The 26325-nt window shown below is 43.3% G+C and overlaps 1 protein-coding gene and 1 long non-coding RNA gene across 2 annotated transcripts in view; one reads left to right on the forward strand and one right to left on the reverse strand.

Moving 5' to 3' along the window:
• The window catches only part of LOC116966942, a 45223-nt gene extending 20758 nt beyond the window's left edge, over nt 1–24465 (reverse strand). Inside the window, exons 1-2 of the long non-coding RNA XR_004410096.1 lie at nt 24428–24465; nt 7550–7649 (exon numbers count right to left, since the gene is read on the reverse strand). This is a non-coding gene — a long non-coding RNA (uncharacterized LOC116966942). The remainder of the gene's footprint in view (nt 1–7549; nt 7650–24427) is intronic.
• Nucleotides 11496–23181, forward strand: LOC116966941 (ADM-like). The gene is made up of 4 exons (XM_033013329.1): nt 11496–11621; nt 18198–18294; nt 18873–19031; nt 19800–23181. The coding sequence occupies exons 2-4, from the start codon at nt 18212–18214 to the stop codon at nt 20053–20055; spliced, it is 498 nt and encodes a 165-aa protein (XP_032869220.1). The 5' UTR covers nt 11496–11621; nt 18198–18211; the 3' UTR covers nt 20056–23181.
• Nucleotides 24466–26325: the final 1860 nt, after the last annotated feature.

The raw sequence follows: 26325 nt of genomic DNA on the forward strand, positions 1-26325 counted from the left end.
CCTGTGAAGCTTGTGGCATGGTCACTCTTGTAATGCATGAAATCAGTAAGATGATTCATCCCAAAATAGCCATGCCCCATGGAAGAGCCTCTTCTGTAGTTGAGAGTTGACATCCCATCTTGTGTGCTGGCACCACAGTGCAGTTAGAAAAGGGAAGTTGAGACCAGTATCCCTCTCATTATTCCACCATGTTGATTTCCTGTCATGATGTGTGGCAGAAGTGAGCATCTCCCTCTGGCTGTGTGGCACAGCAGCGGAGGGGCATCCTGGTTCCCTGAGGATCCACAGACTCTTCCTCCCTCTGGTCATCTCAGAAATGTTGCATTCACCAGAAAGCACCAGGGAGTTGGTAACATCAGAGACCACACATGCCGTGCCCATTCCAGTGGCCTACCCTTGTTCCTAACTCGACTGTCTCCTTTAATGTTAACATTCAGGGAATCCCAGGAGACATCACCAAATTTCCACCCCCAGATTCACTTTGACCCTCTTGGCATCGCTTGTACTCCCAGCGGTTGAGATAATCTACATTCCCACAATCAACATTTAGGCTGAAGCCTCACAAAATACAGATTACAATCTCCAGCCAGAATCTCCCACGTACGCTACAAATTACTTGCAGACTGGGATGGAAGACCTAGCCTTCACTAGTACATTGACCAGAGCTGACCAGAGCCTAACTCAACCATCATCATTATCACCACCAGTGCTTTTATACAATTGCTTTAAGACAGTGAAATGGCGAAAGAAGTTTAATTTTTTTTTACATTGAATGATATAATAAAGAATTTGATGGAAACACTCAGCAAGTTAGGTAGCATCTTTGGAGAGAGTGACATTGCAAATGTTTCAGGTTACAGAGAGGTTGGGGAAGAAATGTATAGTCAAAGGAAATATCTGTGATTGAGCAATGCCAGTGCAATGCGTTGATAAAATCCAGATGATAACTAATGAGGGGAGAGGGGGAGAGGGAGAGAGGGAGAGATAGAGGGAGAGGGAGAGAGGGAGAAGGAAAACTACAAAGGAGCATATAAAACTGTGAAATGAAGACAAGGACTGTAGAAAATGCCCACAGGTCAGGCAGTGTCAATAGAGAGAGTAAAACAAAGATAATGTTACAATAGGCAGTAATTTCTTAAATAAAAAGAGAAAACAAGTTATATAAATTGTTGAATTAGATATTGAAGGCCACGGCATGTCCCAGAAGAAGATGCGGTGCTGGTCCTCAAGATTAATCTGAATCTCATTAGGACAGTGAGGAGACCACCGACAGATAGCTCAGAGTGAGACTGGGATGGAGAATAAAGTCTGTCTGCAGCCCTCCTGCATTGTTCTCATGAGGCACAATGTATTCTTGAGAACCACAACATTTCTTCCTTCTGGGATGTACCAGCCTTTGGGACTTAAAATTGAATTCAATAATTTTAGATAACTTAGTAAAAGAGTTAAACCATTGTAGTGGATGTTAGTAAATCCTCTTCTGGGACAGCACATGAAGAGGACCATCTTGCAACTTTCAAATCTCAAGTCTCTGAAATCAAATCCGATCTTGGCGTAAGGCGATGGCACATTTTATTTTCTCACTTTAAACACTTAGCACTAATGGATCGATGAAGTAGGGCTCAGCAGTTCGATGATGTCGTCTCCTTCCACCGCTGCTCTATGCAGCTGCCGCAGGCTGCGCTCGATCCGCTTGTGCATCCCACCGCTAAAGAGCCTCCAATGGTCACCTCCATCAACACCACGGGCCGCAACCACTGCACCCCCGCCATCTGTTGCCTCCTGCAGCCGCCCCTCTGCTTCAGTGCTCTGAGATAGGCTTCCCAAATGGACCATGAAACTTTAGAGTGCTTTCCAAGGGCACAGGAGGTAAGCTTGCAGACCATTCACAGGCACTAACTTTTACCTACGCCTTCTACTGCTACCATTTTGTTACAGGTTTTGTTATGCTGAAGGAGGTTATAGAGGTAGGGAGGACGGAGCCGAGGGAAGGAGCTGTACATAAGAATGGAAATTTTAAGTCTGAGATATTAGGGGAGCCTCAACAGTGTAGTCTCAGTGAGCCATGACATGCACCACAGAATTAGCAGAAGCTTGGGTGATAGAAGAGTAGGCACTAACAAGAGCATTGGAAGAGTCAACTTAGTTGGAAACAGGAACATTTCAATCTTTTCAACAAAGGTTGATGCAGGAATCAAGTTATTTAGTATGCTGGAGATGGTAATACGTAGAGACAGTCTTGGGAGATGTTGAGGCCACAGTGAATTAGAGCAGGCAAAATCTCAATATCTCAGCTCCTGGCCTCTCGAATGTTCTACATCATTTACAAAACAACAATCAGGTCAAGAACAGCTGCTACTTTACTGGAAGTAAAGCACTCAGGAAGCTGGATACCGTCCAGCACAAAGTGTTGAATTTGATGGAGGGATAACACTCCCTCCACTGATGGTCTACTGGCACTATTGCCCATTGCATCAGCCTGGTATACAGTAGCAACTTACTACTACATGACAGAAACTCCTTCCATTGTAAACATGACCATCAAGAATGCGAAGAGCAATGGTGGTGTGGGAACAACAGCACCCACTAATCTCAACTTTCCAGCCTATAAATCTTTTGGGTTGAAATCCAAGAACATATCAAGATCATCAGCAGTTCAAGAAGGTGGCTCTGCACCATTTTCTCAAGGGGCAATCAAAAAGTGCTGGCCTGAGAATAAACATTTACGTGAATAATTTGTAACTCCTTCAATTGAAGCTGAGAAATAATTCCAAACCAACAAAGCAATCTGCTGTAGGAATTTGTCTCTGGTCAACAGAAGGAAAGGAGTTTCACTCACTGGTGGCTGTTGCCTCTGCTGTCGAGCTAAAGATGTGGGATTTGAGTTCAACTGATGTTCGATTCTTGCAAATAATGCTGGCCACCGAGAGGGAGTTTGTCTCCCTTTGAGTCTTACGCTGGAGCTCCTGACTTTCGACAGAGAATGTCGTCTATATTTGCACTGATTAGTGTGAGGAACCCAATCATTGGCAAACCAACAACTGCACCTTAACAAATGCAATCAATAGACAATAGACAATAGACAATAGGTGCAGGAGTAGGCCATTCGGTCCTTCAAGCCAGCACTGCCATTCAATGTGGTCATGGCTGATCATCCCCAATCAGTACCCCGTTCCTGCCTTCTCCCCATATCCCCTGACTCTGCTATCTTTAAGAGCCCTAGCTAGCTCTCTCTTGAAAGCATCCAGAGAACCAGCCTCCACCGCCCTCTGAGGCAGAGAATTCCACAGACTCACAACTCTTTGTGTGAAAAAGTGTTTCCTCATCTCCGTTCTAAATGGTTTACACCTTATTCTTAACTGTGGCCCCTGGTTATGGACTCCCCCAACATTGGGAACAATCGTTGACTAATTGTTGGGGCCTCTGGCCAAAGAACTGCAGGAGACAATGAATAGACCACACCGCTCACGACATAACCTTCTTACAGTATGTCCAGCTGAATAAAAACCTTAGAGCAGTTTTGAGGAGAGTAGGGCTTGGCAATTGAAACAAGACACCTGCTTGTTTTGGGCTTCAGGAAGAGAACAGCAGTGTAGGATCAACCCTACTTGCAGAGGCCAGTTTCAGCTATCTCAGCACTGGCCTTGTTACCAAGAGAGTGATATCTCACAACTAACATATCCTGCATCTCCAACGCACATTAGGGGAGCGCTGTGCACTGAAGGAGCTGTGTTATGGGTTCAGCACAGCCAGAGTCCATGAGAAAGCAATCTCTGTTCCCATCATGAGCCTAGTCTTTCTCCAACCCTTTGACCCCCTTACTCAATCTCAATCTTTCCTCACCTGACCACATTCTCATCTCCTCCACTCCTCATCCCAAATCTCTGGACAAGTTCAGCCACTTCCAGTGAACTCTTCATCACCACAGACCCCTTTCACTTCTCCAACCCCTTCATTGCCTTGACTCCCTCCTCAATTCAACCCCTTCTTCACTCTGACTTCTTCCTCAAGTCCAACCCTCTGCATGGCCTGGGTGATTGGCAAACCTTTTAAATGAAGCTGACTGATCCAAGGGTGGTTTTTAACCAATAACAACCACATCCTATACTCAGCATAAGATTAGTGGTTGGAAGATTCACAAGGCCGGTTCCAGGGATGTGGGTTAACTCTCTGAGGAGAGATTGCGTAGGCTGGGACTGTATTTTCTGGAGCTTGAAAGAATGAGAGGAGATGTCAGCAAAACCTACAAAAACCTTCATGAGCTTGACAGACTCAATGCAAGGAGGATACTTCCCCTGACTGAGGAGTCCTGGACTAAGGAAGCCCCATTTGAGAATGAATAGGCTATTTAGGACTGAGTCGAGGAAAAATAACTTCATCAAAGAGTGGCAAAACTTTCAATTCCACATCTCGGAGGGTTGCGGAGGTTCAGTCATTTTGTTCATTCAAAATGGATATTGATAGATTTCTAGACATTAAAGGAATCAAGATATTTGTGGAGAGTGCAGGAAAATGGCATAGAGGCAGTAGATCAACCATGATATTTAAGTCATAGGACCATAGAGTCACACAGCACATCTTTTGTTTAGAACACCGGAGGGAAACTCACGCAGACAGGAGGAGATGCAACTCCACACAAACAGCATAGGAGGTCAGTATCGAAGCCAAGGTCAGTGGAACTGTGAAGCAGCAGCTCTACCATCGGCACCACTGTGCTGCTGAGTATGATGCCAGATCCTTGGTCTCAGTCCCAGTTTCCCTTGCAATTGAAATCTCTGATTTCTGCAGCATCAGCCTCAACTTTGAACATATTGAATGCGAGTGTGGATAATTCCAAAGCTTTTCATAACTAAAAATGTCCACACCTCAGGACCAATTCCCAACATTATCCCGTGATTGTGTCCCTGCATCTAGATCCCTCGACCTGAGGAACCTCTCTGCATCTCCCCAGCCAATCCCTCTTGGAACTCTGTGGTATCCTTCTCATATTCAACTCCAATGAGCAGAATGGTGGTTTTAGCAACAAATGCCTGAGGCGTTCCATTGATGATCCGGTCATAAAAGTTTATGGGGTAGAAGCAGACCATTCACCTGACCATCATGGTGACCAAATTGGGCAAAAGAAAGACCCTCCTGCTTATCCAAAAACAATGTAAATATGTGGAGTATGTCTGCCTCTACTTCCATTTCAGGAGATAAGTTCTGCACTTCCATTGTTCATTGGGGGAATTTGTATTTCCTCTATTGCCTCCTATTTTTTCCTACCAACCACCTTTGTCACTCTATCTTCGAAAAGCAATCCATTCATGGCCAGTCTTAGTCTTCAGGGGCAGAGCCAGTCTTTAAGCTCTTGCAGCCCTTCCTCCCATTGCTGGTGATGGATAGATAGAAAGCCTTGCTTGAACAGACAGGTAGAGTTTCCATAGGCAACAGAGTTTCTGCAGGTGAGGAGATGAGGCCTGAGACAGATCAGCCATGATCATACTGAGGGGCAGGGCAGGCTTGTGGGCCGAATGGCCTGGACCTGCTGTGGTTTTCTTGTGTTCTTAAGTAGATGGACAGACGAGAAGATAATACATTTGCTAAGGATTAACAGGTGGAATCATTAGATATGAGCAACATTGGACATTTGTGATTCCCACGGATGGAGGTTAGAATTTCCACAAATGTGTGGACATGAACTCTGCCTGTTCATTAAACCTTACCTATCAGTGTGTACATGTGCTATCAGTTCAGTTACACAAGACCTACAGGTCTACTGGAACTCCACCTGCCCTGTGTTGGAACTGCCCCTGTCTATCTTCAGGGGGAGTTCCACCTGTTTGACGAAGGAGTGAGGATCACAATCTCTGCTTCAAGAGAGTCAAGAGTCGAGTCAAGTGTATTTCCCACCATGAAATACAGATTGTGTTAGTTGGGGAACCGCAGATGCCTTAGAGGCCTCCTGGCTAAACAATCCTTGGAAAAGTTAACCATTGTTAAGCCTTTGCAAAACAATGGGTTTATTTTTAAAGCATCTGTCTGGTTTGGAAGCAAATAGTCTGTTTTTTTTTGCTTTGGTGGTGTCTGGAAATTTCTCAACTGGGATAGTGAGGCTGATAACCTTCAGCAGGTTAACCACGGGGTTGCGGTGAGAGATTTCACCGATACATTAATCTCCAAAGGCTGATATTTAAACCATTTATTTGTTTAGATGTACGCTTATGTTTTGCCTCGTTACTTCAACTAAAATGTTTCAATCAATAATAAAATGGGTGCGGTGATTCAAGTCACAGCCAAGTCCACGCCTTCCATGATACCCCAAGACCCTCTCCCTCGTTGGTAGGACATTAACAAATAGAGCGACCAGGTTGTCAACTGATTGGGAATTCATCCCCATTGTCTCATTAGGAAAACCTTTTTTTTTAAAACAACCTGAGTGGTTTTTGAGGCAAAAAGGATTTATGATGAATGAGCGAGTGAGAATGGTTATGTGCACGGACTGGACACATTTAGAAAGAGGGGATCTGATTGACATATTTAATGCCATGGAGGAATGGGTGGCATGGTGGCACAGCGGTAGAGTCGCTGCCTTACAGCGCTTGCAGCGCCGGAGACATGGGTTCGATCCCGACTACGGGTACTGTCTGTATGGAGTTTGTACGTTCTCCTCATGACCCACAAGAGATTTCTCGGAGATCTTTGGTATCCTCCCACACTCCAAAGACGTACAGTTTTGTAGGTTAATTGGCTTGGTATGTGTGTAAATTGTCCCTAGTGTGTGTAGGATAGTGGGGGGATCGTTGGTCGGTGCGGACTTGGTGGGCTGAAGGGCCTGTTTCCGCACTGTATCTCTAAACTAAAAGAAAAACGAAAACAGACCACAATTGTTCCAAAATGGAAGAGAGGTCAAGAACTCAGGAACAAAGAATGAACTGATTGGCAAAAGTACCGGAAGTGATTTGATGGACCAATGTGGAAACAAGGAAATGCAGATGCTAGTTTACACAAAAGGACACAAAGTGGAGTTGAACGGACTGGAATACTTTTTATCACATGTTACAAGGCACAGCGAAATTCTTCTACCCAACGTATGCAAATAGTCAACACATAAACGGCGCTGATAAAGTTACAAAATATCCCATGCCGTCTCCTTTGTTTGCTCCCCTCCCCCACCCCCTCATGGCGGTCCCCCCACAACAGGTTCTCCCTTGTTCTTCCTGGCCTAACTCAGCGGGTCACGCACCGACTCTGGAAAACATGGATAGTGAAGAAGGGCCAGGCCCAAAACGTCACCTATCTATGTTCTCCAGAGATGCTGCCTGACCTGCGGAATTACTCCAGCACTTTGCATCTTTTTGTGACTTGGGGGAAATTGTTTTACCCAATGGTACGAGCTGCACTGCTGGGGAAATCAGGGGTGTCCAGGGACTAGAAGCTAACATTGATTTGTCTGTTCTTTCATGTTGCAGTTGGCACCATTTCAACTGTTTCCTGTGATGTTAAAGGAAAACCCTTCCAATTACTGACCACATTATTAACTGTTATTTAAATTTGACAAGAAACTAACCTGGCAGGCGGTCGAAGCAGTTTTTGAAGTGTTCAAAGGGAATTTCATCCACAATCTCCAAATGAAACCATTTAATGAATTTGTTGAGTGAAGCAAATGTCTGTAAAAGATACGTACAATAACAGTGTTTATAAAGATGACAAAACTAGAGATGAATAGCACCTTACTTTAAACAGCTAAACACAAGATATGCATTACATTTAATAATGATTAGCAATATTGTTGATTATGCACACCATTCTCTGCTAATACAACCTAGTATGTCATTATTTTACTGCAGCTAATTGTTGCTTTTATAATAAATGGTCAGATTTTCTTGATCAGCAATGCTTCACCTTGCACGGACTTTCATCTTGTAATCCCTTTATCCTTTCCCATCCCCCTAATAACACATCCATGGAATTAGAATTTTTTTTCAGACTGCTATTCTAGTGAAACCTGTTAAATATATTTATTTATAACCTTCACCAGCACTGGCGAAAGTTCAATTCCTTGAAACATTAAGTCTGTTTCTTTTCCCACCGATGCTGCCTGACCTGTTGAGTGTTTCACGGCCATTGTGTGGGGGTTTTTTTTTGCGCTGGTTAAACCCCAAGATAACGGAGGTTTTGCAGATTAATGAATCCAATTCCTCCAAAATATCTCCAAAACTGGGGTATCAGTGTGGAGACAAGTCCTCTTCCCTCACTCAAAGGCCCCCAACACACTGACCCTCCCTTTAGCATTGACCCACCCTCACACTGATCTTCCCCACTCCCTGAGCCTCACACACAGACTCTCCCTCACACAGACCCCTCCCTCACACATAGACCCTACCTCATATACTGACTCCTGCACAGACGGATTCCTGCACATACTGACTCTCTCTCACACATGCTCTGACCCTTCTGTTCTGGAGCTTGGGTTGGAAAAATGAAAAGAGATAGCGGAGAGGCAGCAGTGAGTGAGGACTGTGCAGAGATGATGGTGTGAGCTCAGTAACAGCCAATGAGCAGGAGAAGTTGGGTGTGGGGTGGATTAGGGAAATTCCAACAAGGCTCCTGCTCATGACTGTTTCAAGCTCACGCCACCGGATGTACCATTGCCCGTTCAATGGGACCTGCTCCTGGAGTGTTACCGCCTTGTTCCCCATCCCAAATGTGAGGGAAATGGAGAGGACCGCTTGCTACTCCCTGACCATTATTGGCATGCCTGCCTCACCCACTGCACCCTTCTCATTACAGTACAATGGGTGAGAGAGGATGACAGCTGGTTTCCAATGGGAACAACAAGACAGCAGGGGGCACAAGAATATTCATGAAAAACTGCAGATGCTGGAAATATGAGATAAAATCACCAAATGTTGGAAAAATAGAGCAAGCCAGGTAGCACCCATAGAGGGAGAAAAACAATTAACATTTCAGTTTGAAGTTCTGATGAAAGGTCTTTCACCCAAACATTATCTTTGTATCTCTCTTTACCGACACTACTTGATATGCTGAGTGCTTCCAGTATTTTGTTTTATTCACAACATATTTAAGATGCTTTGATTCCCAGAAATGTCTAAGTCTCCTGACTCCTGTAGCTTACTGCTATTTAAAAAATAATGACATTTTGTTTGTCCTGTCTGCAACAGATTCATGTTTTCGAAATTCATCTAGCAATTTAGACATACATCAGTAACATATTTATACAGTACCTGAAACATAGTAAATTCTCCTGAAATGCTTCACAATAATGTTTAATACCGATTGTGTAGAAAGTAATATGAAGATATGCAATTGGCTTCAGAAGGAAATTCCAAAGATGACCTGATCACCACATATTTGAACATCTCATTCAGGAAAAACTCAGACAAATCTTTAGATTAACAGTAATACAGACTGACGCCCGGAATAATCTCACTTGTAAAATTTCCCCCGTAAGTTCTGCTTCCTGTTTTTATCTGTGCTCACATTATTTCACAATTCCTTGCTTTAATCACCAATGAAGGATGTCAGATGGTTTCTGGAAAAGCAACAGTTCCCTCATGTTAAGGGCAGCAGTAACCTCTGAGCCACTATAATTTAGCAAACATTTGCAGAATGAATGCCAGGAACACTTTGCCCTGTTTCCCTGCATGTATTGGGGTTGTCAAGCGCATCTTTGGCCACTATCCTGACTTACCTGTCACGGATCATAATTTCACCCTTCACCTACATTAGCAAAGAGAGGGGCTCAGCTATGAGACCAGTGCTTTTTTGTGATGATGCGTTCCAGAGATGCTGCCAGACCCTCTGAGTAACTCCAGCACTTTATGTCTTCTACTCTAAACGTCGATATTTTGTTTTACAACTACGTGACATCTACGTTGTGCTTACCAACACATTTTTGTGTTGAATAAAAGCACTATGTGATACTATCGAATCTTATTTTATTGCCACACAGAATAGGCAATACTTTACCTTAATCCTCTCAGTAGTAACGTCGTTTAAAGCAATCGTATGACATTTTCTGATTAATCATGCAAACTCAGCATTGATATTGATCATTCATAACCACGGCCCGCGGACAGCGGCTGTTGGCACGGTTTCTAAAACTTTCGCTGTTACATTGTAATCAGAACAAAAACAGAAAGCACTGGAATATTCAGCAGGTCTAGAAGCATCTCCACTGAGACAGAGAAACCAAGGTAATGTTCTGGATCAATGACAGAAATAGCCTTTCCCTCTATGCAGACATACTGAGCATTTCTATAACTTTCTCTCTTTAGTTTAAGAGACTAGATTGTTATCTCCTTCCATCTCCTGGTGGCTTTGGCAGATCGAGTCAAACCCTGGCATTGTATCCCCAAGCTATTTAACTGCGGTGGGTAGTTAAACCGAGTCTGGTCCAGTACTGTCCTGCCAATATCTGTCCTGGCCGATGCCTCACACCAATCCAGGTTCAATCCTGACCTCGGGTGCTGTCTATGTGGGGTTTGCACAATCTCCCTGTGACCCACGCAGGTTTCCTCCGGGTGCTCCAGTTTCCGCCCACATCCCAAAGACATGCAGGTTTGTAGGTTAATTGACCTCTGTAAATTGCCCTGAGTGTGTAGGGAGTGGATGCGAAATTGGGATAACATTGAACTAGCGTGAACGGGTGATCCGTGGTCAGTGTGGATTCGATGGGCCGAAGGGCCTGTTTCCATGCTGCATTTTTCAATCAATCAATCAATCCATCCACATAGACTTTCGAGTAGAATTTTTTGCATAAATTCTGCCTGGTTTTAGCTTTTATAATAAACACACACAGGCACAGGCATTTGCTCTTGCCAAATACAGTTCTCCGGACACAGGTTTGAAGTTCTCCTAGCTCGGTGCAGTGCCGTCCCACTGACTCAGCGATCACTCACTGGAAAGTCCTTTTGCCTCCGAGTCAGCAGCTTGTGGATATGAACCATGTCCAGACACTATACCATACTGTACAGTGCTGAACTGAAGGGGTGCAACGCTGTGTAAGGTGTCACATTTCTGTGGAGGCTTGGTTGGGCTAGGCACCCTTAAGGCCACTTTTCCAAAGACATGACTCTCCCTGGACCCCATGCACCTTAACAAATATTTCTGATTTATTCACTCTAGGAGCTTGCCTGCCATCAAATGCCTGCCAGGCTTCCAATCCTGGCCATACGGTAAGTGGCTACAAAACGATTTAAGCTGTGCTGAGGTTGTGAAGGGTGTGAAATAAATAATAATTCTTCAATTAATGAGCCTCTGGGGAAGGTGCAAGTTCTTCTTTGGATGTAACAGCACGGCGAGAAGTTGTTATGGTTGTTGTAATAACCTGTGGTCTTAAAATAGACTTTTCTTTCCTCTTATCAAGGAGAACAGGATGCATTTAAATTCTTGGCAAAAGGAAGAGCTAAAGATGTTACGTGTGTGGGAGGCAGTGCACGCCCTCTTTCAAAGGCATAAAGCTTTTAAACACCAGCACACGGCAGCAGAGGCAGTGGAGTCCTTTGGACACTGGCGAATGCTTGGATTGGATATAGGGAAACCAATCACCAGAGAGAGATTATTGCACGGAAAATAACTCAGAGACTCTGAAGTCCCAACTCATCAGGTCATACTGGGTAGGTGCTTTGTGTTTATCTCTTACTTAAATGTTTGGAACTTGTTTGTGGTGTTTAATGTTAGTGTGTTTCTGAGATGCTTCAATGAACCCTCAGCTGCACTGGCAAGTCATTGCATAGATGGCAAATGATTCAGAAATTAAGATGGGTTGCAGATTTTGATGCTCGTTGGAGATTCTCTCTCATATTCCCCAAAGGTCAGAAATGTAACTGGGAAATAGCTTCAGTGGTGAAAGTTGATTGATGGTTCAACTCACTGGCTCTTTGAGTGTGTGTGTCTGTACACGTATCAGCTGGCTGTTCAGCGGGGGTCTGAAGCCCATTTTCTATGTTCCCATGCTCGAGTACTTTAGGGACAGGTGTGACAGCTGATAACTGGGGCAGGAGCATTATAGGAATTCCCCTATTCACCATCCCTGAGATGCACCTAGCAAGACTTCACACCCAATTCCAATCCTAAATAGTGGTCTCCCAGTTAAACTATTGAACAGTAATGTACCTCATAGCTGAGTCCTAAACTGGATAAAGTATTCAATCGTCTCACTTGACCATTCAACCGTGGGGAGCATCTCAGATTGGAGATGATCCACCTATGGTACTCAAGCGAGGGGTGATTTGCTACCAAGCACAAAGAGTATGATTACTCAACCATGGGGCATAATACAGTAAGATCCAAGCTAGTGGGTTAGTCAACTTTTAGTTTAAAGATACAGCAAGGAAACAGGCCCTTTGGCCCACCAAGTCTACACTGACCAGCGATTCCCGCACACTAACACTATCCCACACGCACTAGGGATAATTTACAATCTTACCAAAGTGAATTAACCTTCAAACTTGTACGGCTTTGATGTGTGGGTGGAAACGGAGTACCCGGAGCAAACTCATGGAGGTCACGGGGAGAACGTACAAACTCTGTGCAGACAGCACCCGTAGTCAGGATCGAACCTGGGTCTCTTGCGCTGTGAGGAAGTAACTCTACCGCTGCGCGACCGTGCCACCCTAATGGGTTACTCACAGCGGAGCCAAAGCATGTTGGACTTTTCAAGCGTGGGGTACCTCGCAGTTTTGAAATGATCATGCCCTGAAACATTTGCAAATACAAGTTACTGGTCTGCAATCCCAGACTGGGTACTGAGCTCAACAACCAATATCCTACCATTGCCTCAGCACGGCCAAGGTGAGTGAACCTGACACCATCCAGGTTTTGGCGCGGAGGAGCCCACGCAGCAACGGCCTGAAGCTTCTCAGATCAACAAAAGTTGCCTTGTGACGCTGACTGTGCTTAAAGCCGAGCCCTGTGTATCTTGCTGCTGAACGATACACAGGGAGTTGTTAAATGCAAATAAATCAGTCATCAGCCAATAAACCCACAACTGTAAACTGCTGACAATTATATTCCTGGAGGAGAGGAATGTTTAATCCTTCGTTAGCCCACAGAGTCCTTCAATCACCAGAAAACCTGCATTTCCTTCCATTCAGTTTCACAGTTCACATCCCAAGCCCAACTAATTCCTTAATGCCTCGAGGTGCTGACACATTCTGAGTCACATTTACAAACCAGTATTGGGTCAGGCAGCTTTTAGCGACAGTGTCACAGCAACAGTGTAATATACTGTATATAACTCCTTTTAAATATTCGAAGGAACTTTGCAGGATTACTGAACAAGATGTGTCCAAACAGCTTGAAGTAAAATAGCCAAAAGCTTGGTTCAGGAGCTATTTTTAAAGAAATGCCTTACAAAATGCGGAGAGAGGTTGAGAGAAAGATGATGCAGAACTCACAGCCTTAACAACCAAAGGCAGGGTTGGTGGTGGAGTAATTAATCTAGGGGTTGGTCAAGAGGTCAGATCCGGAGAGTTGTACTGATCACGGGGTAGGAATGGTGGTGATCACAGACAGAGGGGTGAGTTTGTGGAGACTCTATAAACAAGGGTAAGAAGTGGAAATCTGGGTGTTCCCCAATCAGGAGCTGAGGAGCACTAGTGCATGTGGGGCAAAGGAGATGTAGAATGGGTCAGTTTCAGGAACAGCTGTATGTTTGATTGAGTTCAAGTTCACGAGAATGTCCAGCTAGCCATCAACCCGTTGGAATGTAGAAACAAGCAACTGCACATGCTGATTTAGAAAGGAAGACACAAAGTGCTGGAGCAACTCCGCGGATCAGACAGCATATCTGGAGAATGTGAATAGGTGATATTTCGGAACGGGACCTTTCTTCAGAATTGGAATGGTTGGATCTGCAGAGAACATAAGGTAGCAGGGATGTAGAACGTAGCAGTGTGATCTGGTTCACGCCTCAACTATACATTCCAACATCGCTTCCAGTTAGGAAGTCCCAGTCATAGCCATTGATAAGTTAGGTAACGTTAGCAGTTGAAAATGCCTCCTTTTCATCGGACTTTACATCCTTGTGGTTGTGTCACTTGCAAACAGCTTCTGTAGAACAGCTAGTTGTAATAGTTCCTCTACACCATAGTTACATAACTCTGAACTGCTTACACAGCAAGAGCTCCCATTTGGGTTAAGACCATCTGGAGATATGTAACAGTCCTCAGGAAATGGGTGGCACAGTGGTGCAGCGGTAGAGTTGCTGCCTTACAGCGGCAGAGACCCAGATTCGATCACAACTATGGGTGCTGTTTGTTACAGAGTTTGTATGTTCTCCCTGTGACCTCATTGGTTTCTTCTGGGTGCTACGGTTTCCTCCCACACTCCAAAGAAGCACAGGTCTGTAGGTTAATTGGCTTTGGTAAAAATAGTAAATTGTCCGTAGTGTGTAGGATAGTGCTAGTGTACGGGGGGTGATTGCTAGTCGGCACAGACTTGATGGACCAAAGGGCCTGTTTCCATGCTGTATCTCTAAAGTCTAAATGGCACTGTAGGGAATATTAATAGATCAATTGAGACCTTGAGAGCTCTGAATTACATGTACACACGGAGTCAGTTGTTGAATGGTTAAACATTGACCCACTTGGATTGACTCCCACTTTACGCAACAAACTAGGTTAGAACACCACAGGTCTGGATCAATATTAATCTGTCTGTTTCCAAAGCCGCTTCCGGGATGGCTCTGCAGGAACAGTGCCAGTGTGCTGGGACAAGGGGCTTGAGAGATTCTCAGTGGCAGGAGTGGGTACGGGATGAAGTTGATGAATGTGAACCTGTGGTATCTGAGCTGATCTGAGGGTTGGGGATGTGGGTTGAGGATGTGAGGGTTGGGCCGAGACATTCAGTTTGTGCCAGCGTTGACCTGCACCAAAATCCAGCATTGAACTAACAAAGGGGTGTGAGGAGGGTGTGAATAAAGTAATCCTTTGTGGCTCCAGGAGCTATACACACAATGGCCAGTACTCTTCACATTTTTAGCTACTTTTTAGTGGTTGTAGCTTCTAACGGTGAGTGAGCTTTATTCTGATTTCTAACCTGCACTGACCATACCTTAAAACTGTACAATGATCATAAGAGAACTCTATATCAAACCTATCCTGGGAATGTATGATATGACATTGTAGAAGAAGCTTTACCCTCTGCTAACCCATATCCTGGGGTAGAATAGAAGCAGCTTTATGTTATGTCGAAACCATGCTGTCTCATCCTGGGAGGCTTTGATGGGATAGTGTAGAGGAAGCTTGACTTATTCTAAATCATGTTGTCCTTGTGTTAGGAGTATTTGATGGGACAGTGTAGAACCCAAGCTCTTGCTGTCCTGGGAGTATATGATAATACAGTGTGGAGGGAGCTTTACTCGATATGTAATCTGTCCTAGACTCTGCCCTGGGCACATCTCATGGGACAGTTGAAGAGCGACCCAATCTCTGATTTTGACCTGGAAGTACTTTGGGCTGACCCTGTGTACAAAAACAAGAGAAAGCTGAATTTTTTCCAGTCCTGGGAATGACAGCAAATAGTTTGAAAAATACAAGATTCACCAGAAATTGAAAACAGACCAACAAACTTGTCATCTCAAAACATTAAGGTCAGATTTGACCCCTTTAGATTTTGGATGTAAACAAAAAGCTCCATTCAGCTTTGTTTGTAATTTAATACTAGGAACTAAACATTAATTTATGCCCAGAATGTCTGATTGAATTAGTTTACTCTGTTTTTGTTGAAATGACGATAGGCACAGGTTCCAGTTGGATTAGAGAATATGTATAGATTTGCAGTTTCAACCTTTCCCCAAGGATGCCCATGTGTGGCACCATCTCAGCTCAAGCTTAAATATCACTCTTCCTATTCAGTGCCATTATCAGCCATTACAACCAGCTCCCTCAGAGCACTGCTACGTCTGAAGGCTTGTGGACTTAGGGAGCTGTTTTCAACACAGATAAGAAGATGTCACAGATGTAAACCCTGACACTGGAAGGGCTTTGGAAGCAGATACAATGTGGATTTCAGTGATTAAATGGATACGTTTGTGAAAGAGATTGAGATTTGTAGGCATGAAGGTTAAAATGTAACCACGTACTGGATTTTAGACAACTCTGTCAATGATCCAGCAAAGCCAAAATGGGCCAAATGGTCTCCTGGTGCCCAATAACCCTGACCAAGGTGATGTGGTAGGACACAGCAGGGGTTATGGTTAATATGATGCCCTTGCAGAATGGGTTCCACCCCTAAAGCTCCTTCTGCACTGTCTTGTCAACCACTCCCAGAGCAGGGACAACATGGGTCTGCAACAGGATAAAGTGTCCTCTACTCTGCCTCATCAAACAATCTTCAGAGGTCAATATGGGTTAGTTATGCAAAAAGCTCCCCTATGCTGTCCCACCAATGTCAATTAACTCCAGTTTCAGTTTGATCAACAATTGTTGGAAGATTATATAGTTGGAAAATGTTTAATGTATTACCAGAAAACAGCACCACTAATACTACCTTCAGTATCAAACAAGCGTGTTGGTTAAGAGTTGGCTTATAAGAGAATATGGTGAATGAAGTGAGAGAAATTAAGGAATCGCCTCAGACCACATTCCTAACTGGATGATGGAGTCTCAAAAAAGTTGCATATGGCATGTTTTGATTGCAAGAGGGTTGGAATTTAGAAATAGGGAAGTGTTGTTGGTATTGTACAGGGTGCTGATGAGGCCGTGAGCAAATGTAACAATACATGTGACTGTTGTAAAGAGTCCCACCAGTACAATTGTACACAATGTGATCCCCTTGTTTAAGAAAGGATATATTGACATTCACCAGGCTAATTCCTGAGATTAGAGGGTTGTCCCATCACGTGCAGCTAATGATATAAGATCCACTGTATCTTCTTTAGAAGAATGTGGGTGATTTTAGTGAAAGTCAATCATCTCAGCCACAGGACATCTCTGCAGGAGACACAAGAGACTGCAGATGCTGGAATCTGGAACTACAAGCAATCTGCTGGAGAAACTCAGAGGGTAGAACAGCATCTGCTGAGGGAAAGGAATTGCCAATGTTTCAGTTTGAAACCCTACATCTCTGCAGGAGTTCCAAGGGACAATGTCCTGGGCCCAACCATCTTCAACTGCTTCACGAATGACCTTCCTTCAATCATAAAGTCAGCAGTGAGCTGATGATTATACAATGTTCAGAACCCTTTACGACTCCTCAGATAATTAAGCAATTCTCATCCAAATGCAGAAAGACCCAGACAAAATCATGGTCTCACATAGTTACAAGCTGAGGAGGTGGCCATTTAATACTGAATTGCACAGGATCATAGAGTCAGAGCAGCATGGAAATTAGCCTTTCGGCCCAACTCATCCATGCCGACAAAGATGCCCCATCTAAGCCTGTGCTCTCTCAGATTCTGCAGTATCTGCTGAGAATTTCTTGTAGTTTCAGATGTTGTCTCTATCCACCTCATTTTTCTTGTTGGCTGAGAGGTAGAATCAAAGTAACAAATTGAATGTGTCCCCTGGGCCTTGCAGTCCAGCTCAAGCCAATGGCATTGGGCAATGTGAGGTGTGGAAGTGTTCCCTTGACGATTAGGGTAACATTGAGACTACCATATGATTCTATTACAAATGTAGCAGGCTTTAATTATGGGTTAATAACAGCAAAAAAACTCATACTTAAATTTTGGAAAAATGCTATTATACCAACGCTTAAAATGTGGATTAGTAATATGTTTTACACAGCACACCTGGAAGAAATGAGACTCCTCCTAATAGACAAACAAGACCAATTCTTAACGAGTTGGTCTCCATTTATTGATTTATTGGATTCATGTGGTGCAATGGTATTGTAAAAATTAAATGTTTCATGTACGGGTGAAAGATGATCAACAAGATAAAAACGCATCTCCTTGAGTCTATTTGATAATCTCCCTCCTGCTCTCTTTTCTCGCTTATCTCTTTTCCTTTTTTATTTACACACACTACACTTTTCCCTATTCTTTACTATCTCTTTTTTTCTTATTTTTAAAAAAAAAAAAATGAAGTTGTACAGAGAATGTATTATGTTAACATATATTAGGCACCTGTAAAAAAGGTACCACTATATTGTACTTACTTCTAATAAAATATTTAAAAAAAACAAAAAACAAATGTAACAGGCAGGTTGATTCACTGTGATTAATCCTGTAATGTTTCAATCTCCAGATCAGCATACCAAGATGATGATAATTGCTCTTGTTGCCCTCTTCTGTTTAAACATTGGAACTCCTGGAGAAGCACAGGAGGTGGACAATGCTAATAGGTGAGTATTCAATTCATTTTCAATAATCTCCATTACCCAACAACAACAATCTGAAAATCATGAGACCTTTACAGTCAGGCCTCAGCAGTGTGAGGGAAGAAATCTGCCAAAATAGAGACGTAGGGAGCAACAGAGGACCAAATACATGATTAATCAGAAAAGCTGCAATTACTGTAACAACTCACAGGACGAAAACGAGAATTCAGGTCGGACTAAGACTGGGATGAAAACACATTCAATATAATTTAGGTGCAGAGTAAAATCAAACACATTTCAGTCTGGAATAATATCAGTCTAGATTCTTCCTCTTCCCAGTCAGTGGTGCTGTACTGCAGGGTAGATGTGTCCTCAAGTTACACAGCACGGAAACAGGCTCTTTAGCCCAACTTGTCAATGCCTACAAAGATGTCCCATCAAAGCTAGACTTACTTGCCTGCATTTAACCCATATCCATCCAACCCTTTCCTCTCAATTTAACTCTTTTAAATGTTGTTATTGCACCTGCCTCTCGCAGCTTGTTCCATCTACCGTTACTCTCAGTGACAGTATCTCCCTCCACTCTTGTTCTCTAAACCCAGTGAACAGCGGCTGCCAACGTCTGACCTCCTCATGTACCTGCGTGAGCTGAGAAATACCAAGGAGACTGGGATGGACGACCATGACCAGCGTGCCAAGAAGTCTCAGACCTTCTCTGACTATGGCCAAGACATGAAACTCAAAGGCACTTCGGATATCAGGTATCAAAGGATCGCAGACACTGGTCAATATCTGGGATACAGTGTAGCAATCTTGACTATGTCACAGGAAGCTTGTGACTTTCCAGTGAGTGAGGTGGCTGTATTAACTGGCATCGCCAATGCTGCAATGGGTACAGGTTTTTACAGTATGTACTATGTCCACATGAGTGCCTCAATTCTTTGATGGCATAGCATTCTTCCAGGGTGCAGGTTGACGGAAGTAGAGCATTGGAGAGGGACATCAAAAAATGAGAGAGGGGGACGGATGGAGACAAAAGTGTGGGAGTAAAAAGAGGAAAGGATGGCAAAGGGAACCAAGCAGAATGAGGGAGGCAAGATGGGGCCAGGGAAAGAGAGTTGAATTATAAGGGAGGGAGGGAGAGAGGGAATATAGATTTAAGAGTATTTACAAAAGAGCTAGTATGGAGAAGAGGCAAGTTTTGTCTTTAACAAACGAGTTGTAGTGATCTGGGATATGTTCCTGGAAAGGAACTTTCAAACGTTGAAATTACAGAGAAATGGGGACAAAACGGAGGAGAAGGATGGTACCAAGGACTGCCTCCTGCAATTAATCTGTAAAATTCTCAAAAGACATATCACAAAATGTCCTGTTATCAAAACAAAATCCTTTGTTTTTATGGAAATTATGAATGAACAGGTTGGAGAGATACAGGCAGGGAGTTCCAGAGCTTGAGGTGTGGGTCGCTGTTTGACAGTGTATTCACATGGGCTAGATTAATTGTACTGAACTGACTGTTTTGATTCCAGCACCGTGCCACAGAGCAGGGTGAAGAGGCACCGACATAGCTTGGGACAGCAAAACTACTATCGACTGGGGAAACGGGGCTGCCCCCTCACCACCTGCCAGACACACAACCTGGCCAACTGGCTGTACCTGATAGCAGCCAGCAAGGGCAAAGATAGCACTGCCCCCAAGAACACGTCAGACCCCCACGGCTATGGCAAGAAGCGACGAAGAAGATCAACCTTCCTTCCGGGGTATTCAACCAAAATAGCCCAGTAACAACATGTAGCTGACCCGAGTATCCTGTGACATTCAACTGTGACTTACACTCCACATCCTGAAGAATTGATCTTCCAGGAAAGGCAAGGAAAAGACCATGGAAAATCCCACAACAGAAGACATTTTTAGTTGGTCAATTACAACAACCAACAGTCTCCCCCCCCCCCCCCCCCCCAACCCTTTCCTATTTGTGTAATGAAGAGCAAGGGGATAGGGTCTGAGGAAGCATGGCACAAATGTTACTGAACACACTCCCTCTAAGAACTGTTGCAGGATCTTCTAAAAGACAAGTAGATGGAGACAAATTAATAAATAATCAAGCAAGTTACCTGCTCTCTGTAATTCTGTCTGCTCTACTCCATCCTACTTCAGATAACCAAATAATTAACTTTATTTGCTAGCGCTTCGAAGTTGTCAGGTGTGTGGAATGGGTCATCTCATCCAGAGCCCAATGCAGCACCAGAATGAAGTGACCTGGGACTTTGAGCCCTAAGAGTTACACAGGTCTTACTGCCTGGCTCTGCCATGCTATCTGGCGAATGGAGGTCAACTTATGAACCCTCTCCTCTGCAGCACAGTTGAGCTCCCATCACTTTGCATTAAACCTCTGTGCCTCGTGCCTACTCTTTGTCCTATCACTCCAACCCAGAGACCAATGTTGCTGCTAATTAGGCAGGACAGGGCACTGGACCAGTTGGTCGAATAGTAGTTGCTTGCTAAGTGTACAAACACAATATGTTGGACTTGCTTCCAAGTAGAACACAGGGAATGGAAATGCCTTGACTGCCTGGTTGTATACAAAGCTTTCACTATATTAAAACTGAGATAACTCAGTTTGTTCTTGGGTTAGTGGAGCAGCTCTGCCCCCAAGAGGCAATGGTGGGAGTAGCAGGAGAAGATACATTTCTGTACCCTGCTGTAAGACCTTTGCATCAGCAGTAGTGGGCACTCATCAGCTGGATTGTCCTCCTGCTCGGTAAGGCATATGGAGCATCCGATGAGAAAATGAATATTTGCAATTTTTATGTATGTGGTGATGTGAGTGCATGTGTATATATTGGTGTATATTTGCAAAAATATGTGCAGAGATATGGTATATAATTACATGCACATATATATATATATTTGATTGGAGTCATACAGCACAGAAACAGGATCTTCAACCCAACTTGTCCATGCTGACCAAAATGTCTTATCCAGCTAGTCTAATTTAAAACATTTAGCCATTATCCCTCTAAACCTTTCCTACCCATGTACCTGTCCAAATGTCATTTACATTTTGTCATTGTACCTTTCTCAACGACTTCTTTTGGATCTTGTTCCATATACCCATCACCCTTTGTATGAAAAAGTTGCCCCTCAGTTTCTATTGGTTTTCCCCCTCTCATCTTAAATCTATGCTTTCCAGTTCTTCGTTCCCCTCTATCCTGGGCAAATGATTCTGTGCATTCACCCTATCTCCTCCATTAAAAATGTGATATACCTCTATATGATCACCCCTTAGCCTCCTGCACTACAAGGAATAAAGTCTTTGCCTGCGCAATCTCTCCCTATAGCTCAGGCCCTCGATTCCTGGCAACAAACACTTAAATCTTCTATGAACTCTTTCCAGTTTCTTTCCAATAGCATGGTGACCAAAACTGAACACAATGCTCAAATCACTTTTTCCTGACTAATCAATGCCAACATGTCAAAAGCCTTCTTTACCATTCCATCTGTCTGGGATGGCACTCACTTTCAGGGAACTATGTATGTGTACTCCTAATCCCTCTGCTGTACAACATTCCCCAGGATCCAAACATTCCCTGTGAAGGTCCTGCCTCGGGTTTGACTTCCCAAAGTGCAACATCTCACTTACCTAAATTAATCTCCATTTATCATTCCTTGGCCTACTTGCCCAGCTGATCAAGATCCCGATGTAATTCTTGTTAAACATCTTCAATGACTTCAATACCACCCATTTTTGTGTAATCTGCAAAATTAGTCATCATGCCTTGTATAATCTCATCCCCATTGTTGACATAGATGATGAACAGCAATGGTTCCACTGATTCCTGAGACATACCATTTGTCACAGACCTCCAATCTGAAAAACAACACCCACTGCTTCCTATCATTAAGCCAATGCTGTATTCAGTTAGCTAGCTCTCCCTACATCCCATGTGATCTAATCTTCACCAGCAGCTTACCATGCAGAACCTTGCCAAAGGCTTTGCTGAATTCCATATCGGCTTTGTCTATGGCCCTGCCCACATCAACCTTCCTGGTTACTTCTTCAAAAAAACTCAATCAAATTCTTGAGATAGGATCTGCCACTTACATGCCCCCTAATCACCCTCTGTCTTTTCCAAATGCATGTATATCTAGTTTTCATGTCTTTCTCTACAGTAAAAAGAGTTTAAATATTAATTGATGGCCTCACATCCCGTGGCTCTACATATAGTTGACCACTTTGGTTTCTGAGGGAGCATTCTCTTTCGTTATCCTTTTTACAATAACGTACTCAAAAAATATCTTTGAATGTGTATATATATTGTGTGTGTGTGTGTATATATATATATATATATATATATATATATATATATATATATATACAGCACTGAGTAATTGGTATAACACTGGTGTGTGTGGCAAGTACCAAGGCTTAAGGCAGATTTTAGGTGTTACAGCAGCACGGAGATCAGAACAGGACACCATTCTGCGATGTTTCATTGCAGTGTCCTAGATCTTGTCCTTTCAGTTCTGTCCTAGATGCCACATGCAATCCAAGACATTTCTACCCAATCATCCAAAGGCATGGTTGAAAATCCCAGCAGAGTGACTGTGCATGGATCTGGGAGAAGTGTTTGGAGAAGGGCAGGATTTTTAGTCATTTTAGGCTGCGAGCCTCTCTTGAATGTTTTGGAAGTAAACAAGAATTTCTTTCTTAAATTATCAATAAAGTTTCCAAGCAATGCACTAAATACTTTCACTTTAATACTTGAAACAGGGAAAAGAAAATGTAAATTAATTAATAACTTAAATAAAATTGCATTTTGAGTGAAATAATGTGCATAATGTAAGAGTCGTTATGGATAGAGTGCTGTACATTTTTATATCACTCATTAAAGATTGCTATTTAATAAATCTTGTTGCCAGGGTCTCGGTTGTGTTGTGTTGCTTAAGAGAAAAGTAAAAGTCACATTTCAATAACACGTTTCACATTTCTTTCAGGCAACATTAAAAAATTCATAGTCAAATAAAGTGTAATAACTGCAGCAGCTGGTTCATATGCAGCTAGGTCCCACAATAGGGAGGGATGAATGTCTGACTAGATAACCTGTTTTAATGATGTGGTTTGTGGGATAAATATGGGCAAAGACTTCAAGACAATCACCCTGCGTTGCTTCAAAGTAGTGTCTTAGGCTCCATAAAATGGACAAGAACTTCTCAAGTGCCATTTTGGTCTGTAGGACACCCCCAAAGCGTTTGACAGATAGAGAAGTGAATTGGAAGGACTGTCACTGGTGTATGTTCATATATCATGGTATTAAAGCTACAGCTATCATGTGAGAATTACATCTTTTATATATTACATACTGAAACACATGATAAACTAGGCAGAAGTAAGCATGGTTTTGTCTGACAAATCTATTGGAATTCTCTGAGGAAGTAACAAAGAGAACAGACGAGAGAATCTCATTCTGCAATTCTATTCAAAATGGATTTTGTTTACTTGGACTGTCAGAACGCTTTTGACAAGGTGCCACACGTGAGGCTGCTAAACAAGATAGGAGCCCATGGTATTAGAGGCAAGGTACTACTAGCATGGATAGAAGATTGCTGACCCTAGTGGGAATGAAGGGGCCTTTTCTAGTTGGTAGCCAATGACTAGTGGTGTTCCACAGCGGTTAGTGTAGGGTCTGCTACTTTACACATTCTATGTTAATGATCGGGATGATGGAATTGATAGCTTTGTGGCCAATTGTGTGGATGATGCCAAGATAGGTGGCGGGGCAGGTGGTGTTGAGAAAGCAGGAAGCCTGCAGAAGGATTTGGACAGGTTGAGAGAGAGGGCAAAAAAATGGCAAATGTAGACAGCATAGCAAAGTGTCCAGTCATACACTTCAGTAGAAAGAATAAATGCCTAAACTCTTTTCTAAATGTGGAGGAGATTCAGGAATCAGAGGTGCAAATGGACATGGGAGATCTGGGGCAGGACTTGCAAAAGATTAATTAGGTTTCAAGGTCAGTTTATTGTCAAACGCACCAATTAAGGTACAGTGAAATTCGAATTAGCAGGTTAAGTCAGTAGTAAGAAAGGTAAATGCAATGTTACCATTCGATTTGAGAGGACTGGAACATAAAATAGTAAGATTAAACTAGAACTTACCAGTTTGAAGTTTGATCTGTATTTTATGAGGAGTTACGATGAGGGATTACGTGAAGAACCCGCTCAGTGCGCAGGCGCGGCATACTTCCAAGCAGCGGTGTGGAATCACAGATAGACACAGTTATTTTGAAGTAAACATAGTAAAGATAAGGAGACATCAATTTATTAGTTTGATCCATATAATGAGGGTGGGAGCGGAGGGCACGTAATCCCTCATCGTAACTCCTCATAAAATACAGATCAAACTTCAAACTGGTAAGTTCTCGTTTAATCTTACTATTTTACTTCGGAGTCACGTGAGTGACTACGTGAAGATTTCAAAGCTCTGTGATTTCAAACCGTGTAACAGTTTCATTTCACTCACTGCCGAAGTTCTTGAGGGAGGAAGTGTTATCGTAATGAACCAATGAGTCTATTTGTAGAAAAACACAATGGTATTTTTTAAACAATAACAACAAAGAATTAAGTTGCTCCCCTGGGCTTAAATTAAATATTTGCAGTTCGTAAATCTTTACTGCAAATAAACCAGGTTTTGCCAACGGCTTATTATAAAATTTCTGAACGGTCTTTTCCCTTCCCACCATCCTGCTGTAGCCAGGATGTGGTGTATAGGCATGTCCATTCTTTAGCCGTCGACATGGATGCTTCCCTGGTGGAATAAAATTTGTACATGTTAGTGTTTATCCCAGCAGTTTCTAGCACCTGCTTGAGCCATCTCGCAATGGTTTGGCTCGTACCCCACCATAAGGTTTTTGTGACTGACCCACAAGGCTTTTCATCTCCCTCGAATATTCTGGTTGTGTCTATGTAGGATAGTAGGTAGGTCATGGCACATAACCGTGGTTCTGGTGGGTAAGCCACGACTGGATTAGGTGTTCCTGGTCTGCTCTGTTTGACCAGTCGCTGGATAACGACAGATCTGGTCTGGAGCTGTGATCATGTTGTCCAGTCGCAATAGGTGTAGTGACTGGACCCTCTGAGCGGATACAAGTGCCATCAACCTAAGCGTCTTTAGTGTAGCTTGCTCGAGGCCGGGGGATCTGGCTGGTGGCTATTCCCTGAGATATGTCAGGACCACACTGATATCCCAAATATGGGTATACCTGGGCTTAGGGCTTGATATTGTAAATGCCCTTCATCAGTTTTACCACCAGTGGATGGGATCCCATCGCCTGTTGTCCTGCCGCTGGTTTGAGATAAGCAGAAAGAGCACTCTGCGCTGTGTTGATGGCACTGTAGCTGATCCCTACATCGTGGTGTAGATGGCCAGGAACTCCAGTATGTTGGTGGCTGTAGCTGTTGCGTATGTTGTCCATGTTTCCTGGCAGTACTTCTCCCTTTTTTGATGCTGGTTAAGTACTGCCTCTTGGTGGATGTTCGAAGGGATGCCGACATGGTGGTGATGGTTTGTTTGGACAATCCCAGTTCCAGGTAAGGTCTGTTCAAACTTGCAACCCAGGCGTTTAATTTTCTCATGGCATGGGTGTTTAGCTTACCTGGTAGGTAAGTAGCTGATAGCCAAATATGTCTTTCGACATACCATTGCCAAATCATGTTGACCAATTTGTCGCATGATAATGATTTTATGCCACCCATATGGTTAATATAAGCCATCACCGTAGTATTTATCAATTTGTAACCGAACATGCAAGTGCTGCATATTAGATACATATGCTTTTAAACCATAAAAGGCGCCCAACATCTCTAGATAGTTAATGCCCAGTGTAAGTAGTAATGATGACTCTAGTTTAGTCCATCTACCACTTGTGCTGGATATGGAGTTAGTCGCTCCCCAGCCTTGAGCACTGGCATCTGTTTGAATAACTAAAGTAGGGTTAGTGATAAAGATAGGGCTGAAACTATGCCAAACGTTTTCTGCCCACCACTGTAGCTCTGAT

Source organism: Amblyraja radiata, chromosome 38 (assembly GCF_010909765.2).
Source record: "Amblyraja radiata isolate CabotCenter1 chromosome 38, sAmbRad1.1.pri, whole genome shotgun sequence".
Lineage (NCBI taxonomy): Eukaryota > Metazoa > Chordata > Chondrichthyes > Rajiformes > Rajidae > Amblyraja > Amblyraja radiata.

Bases quoted from the DNA above. Each gene is read 5' to 3' on its own strand.
- LOC116966941 (XM_033013329.1), top strand. From the start codon at position 18,212: ATGATGATAATTGCTCTTGTTGCCCTCTTCTGTTTAAACATTGGAACT. The intron at 18,295-18,872 runs GTGAGTATTCAA...CTCTAAACCCAG, and splicing joins GAGGTGGACAATGCTAATAG to TGAACAGCGGCTGCCAACGT. The intron at 19,032-19,799 runs GTATCAAAGGAT...TTTTGATTCCAG, and splicing joins AAAGGCACTTCGGATATCAG to CACCGTGCCACAGAGCAGGG.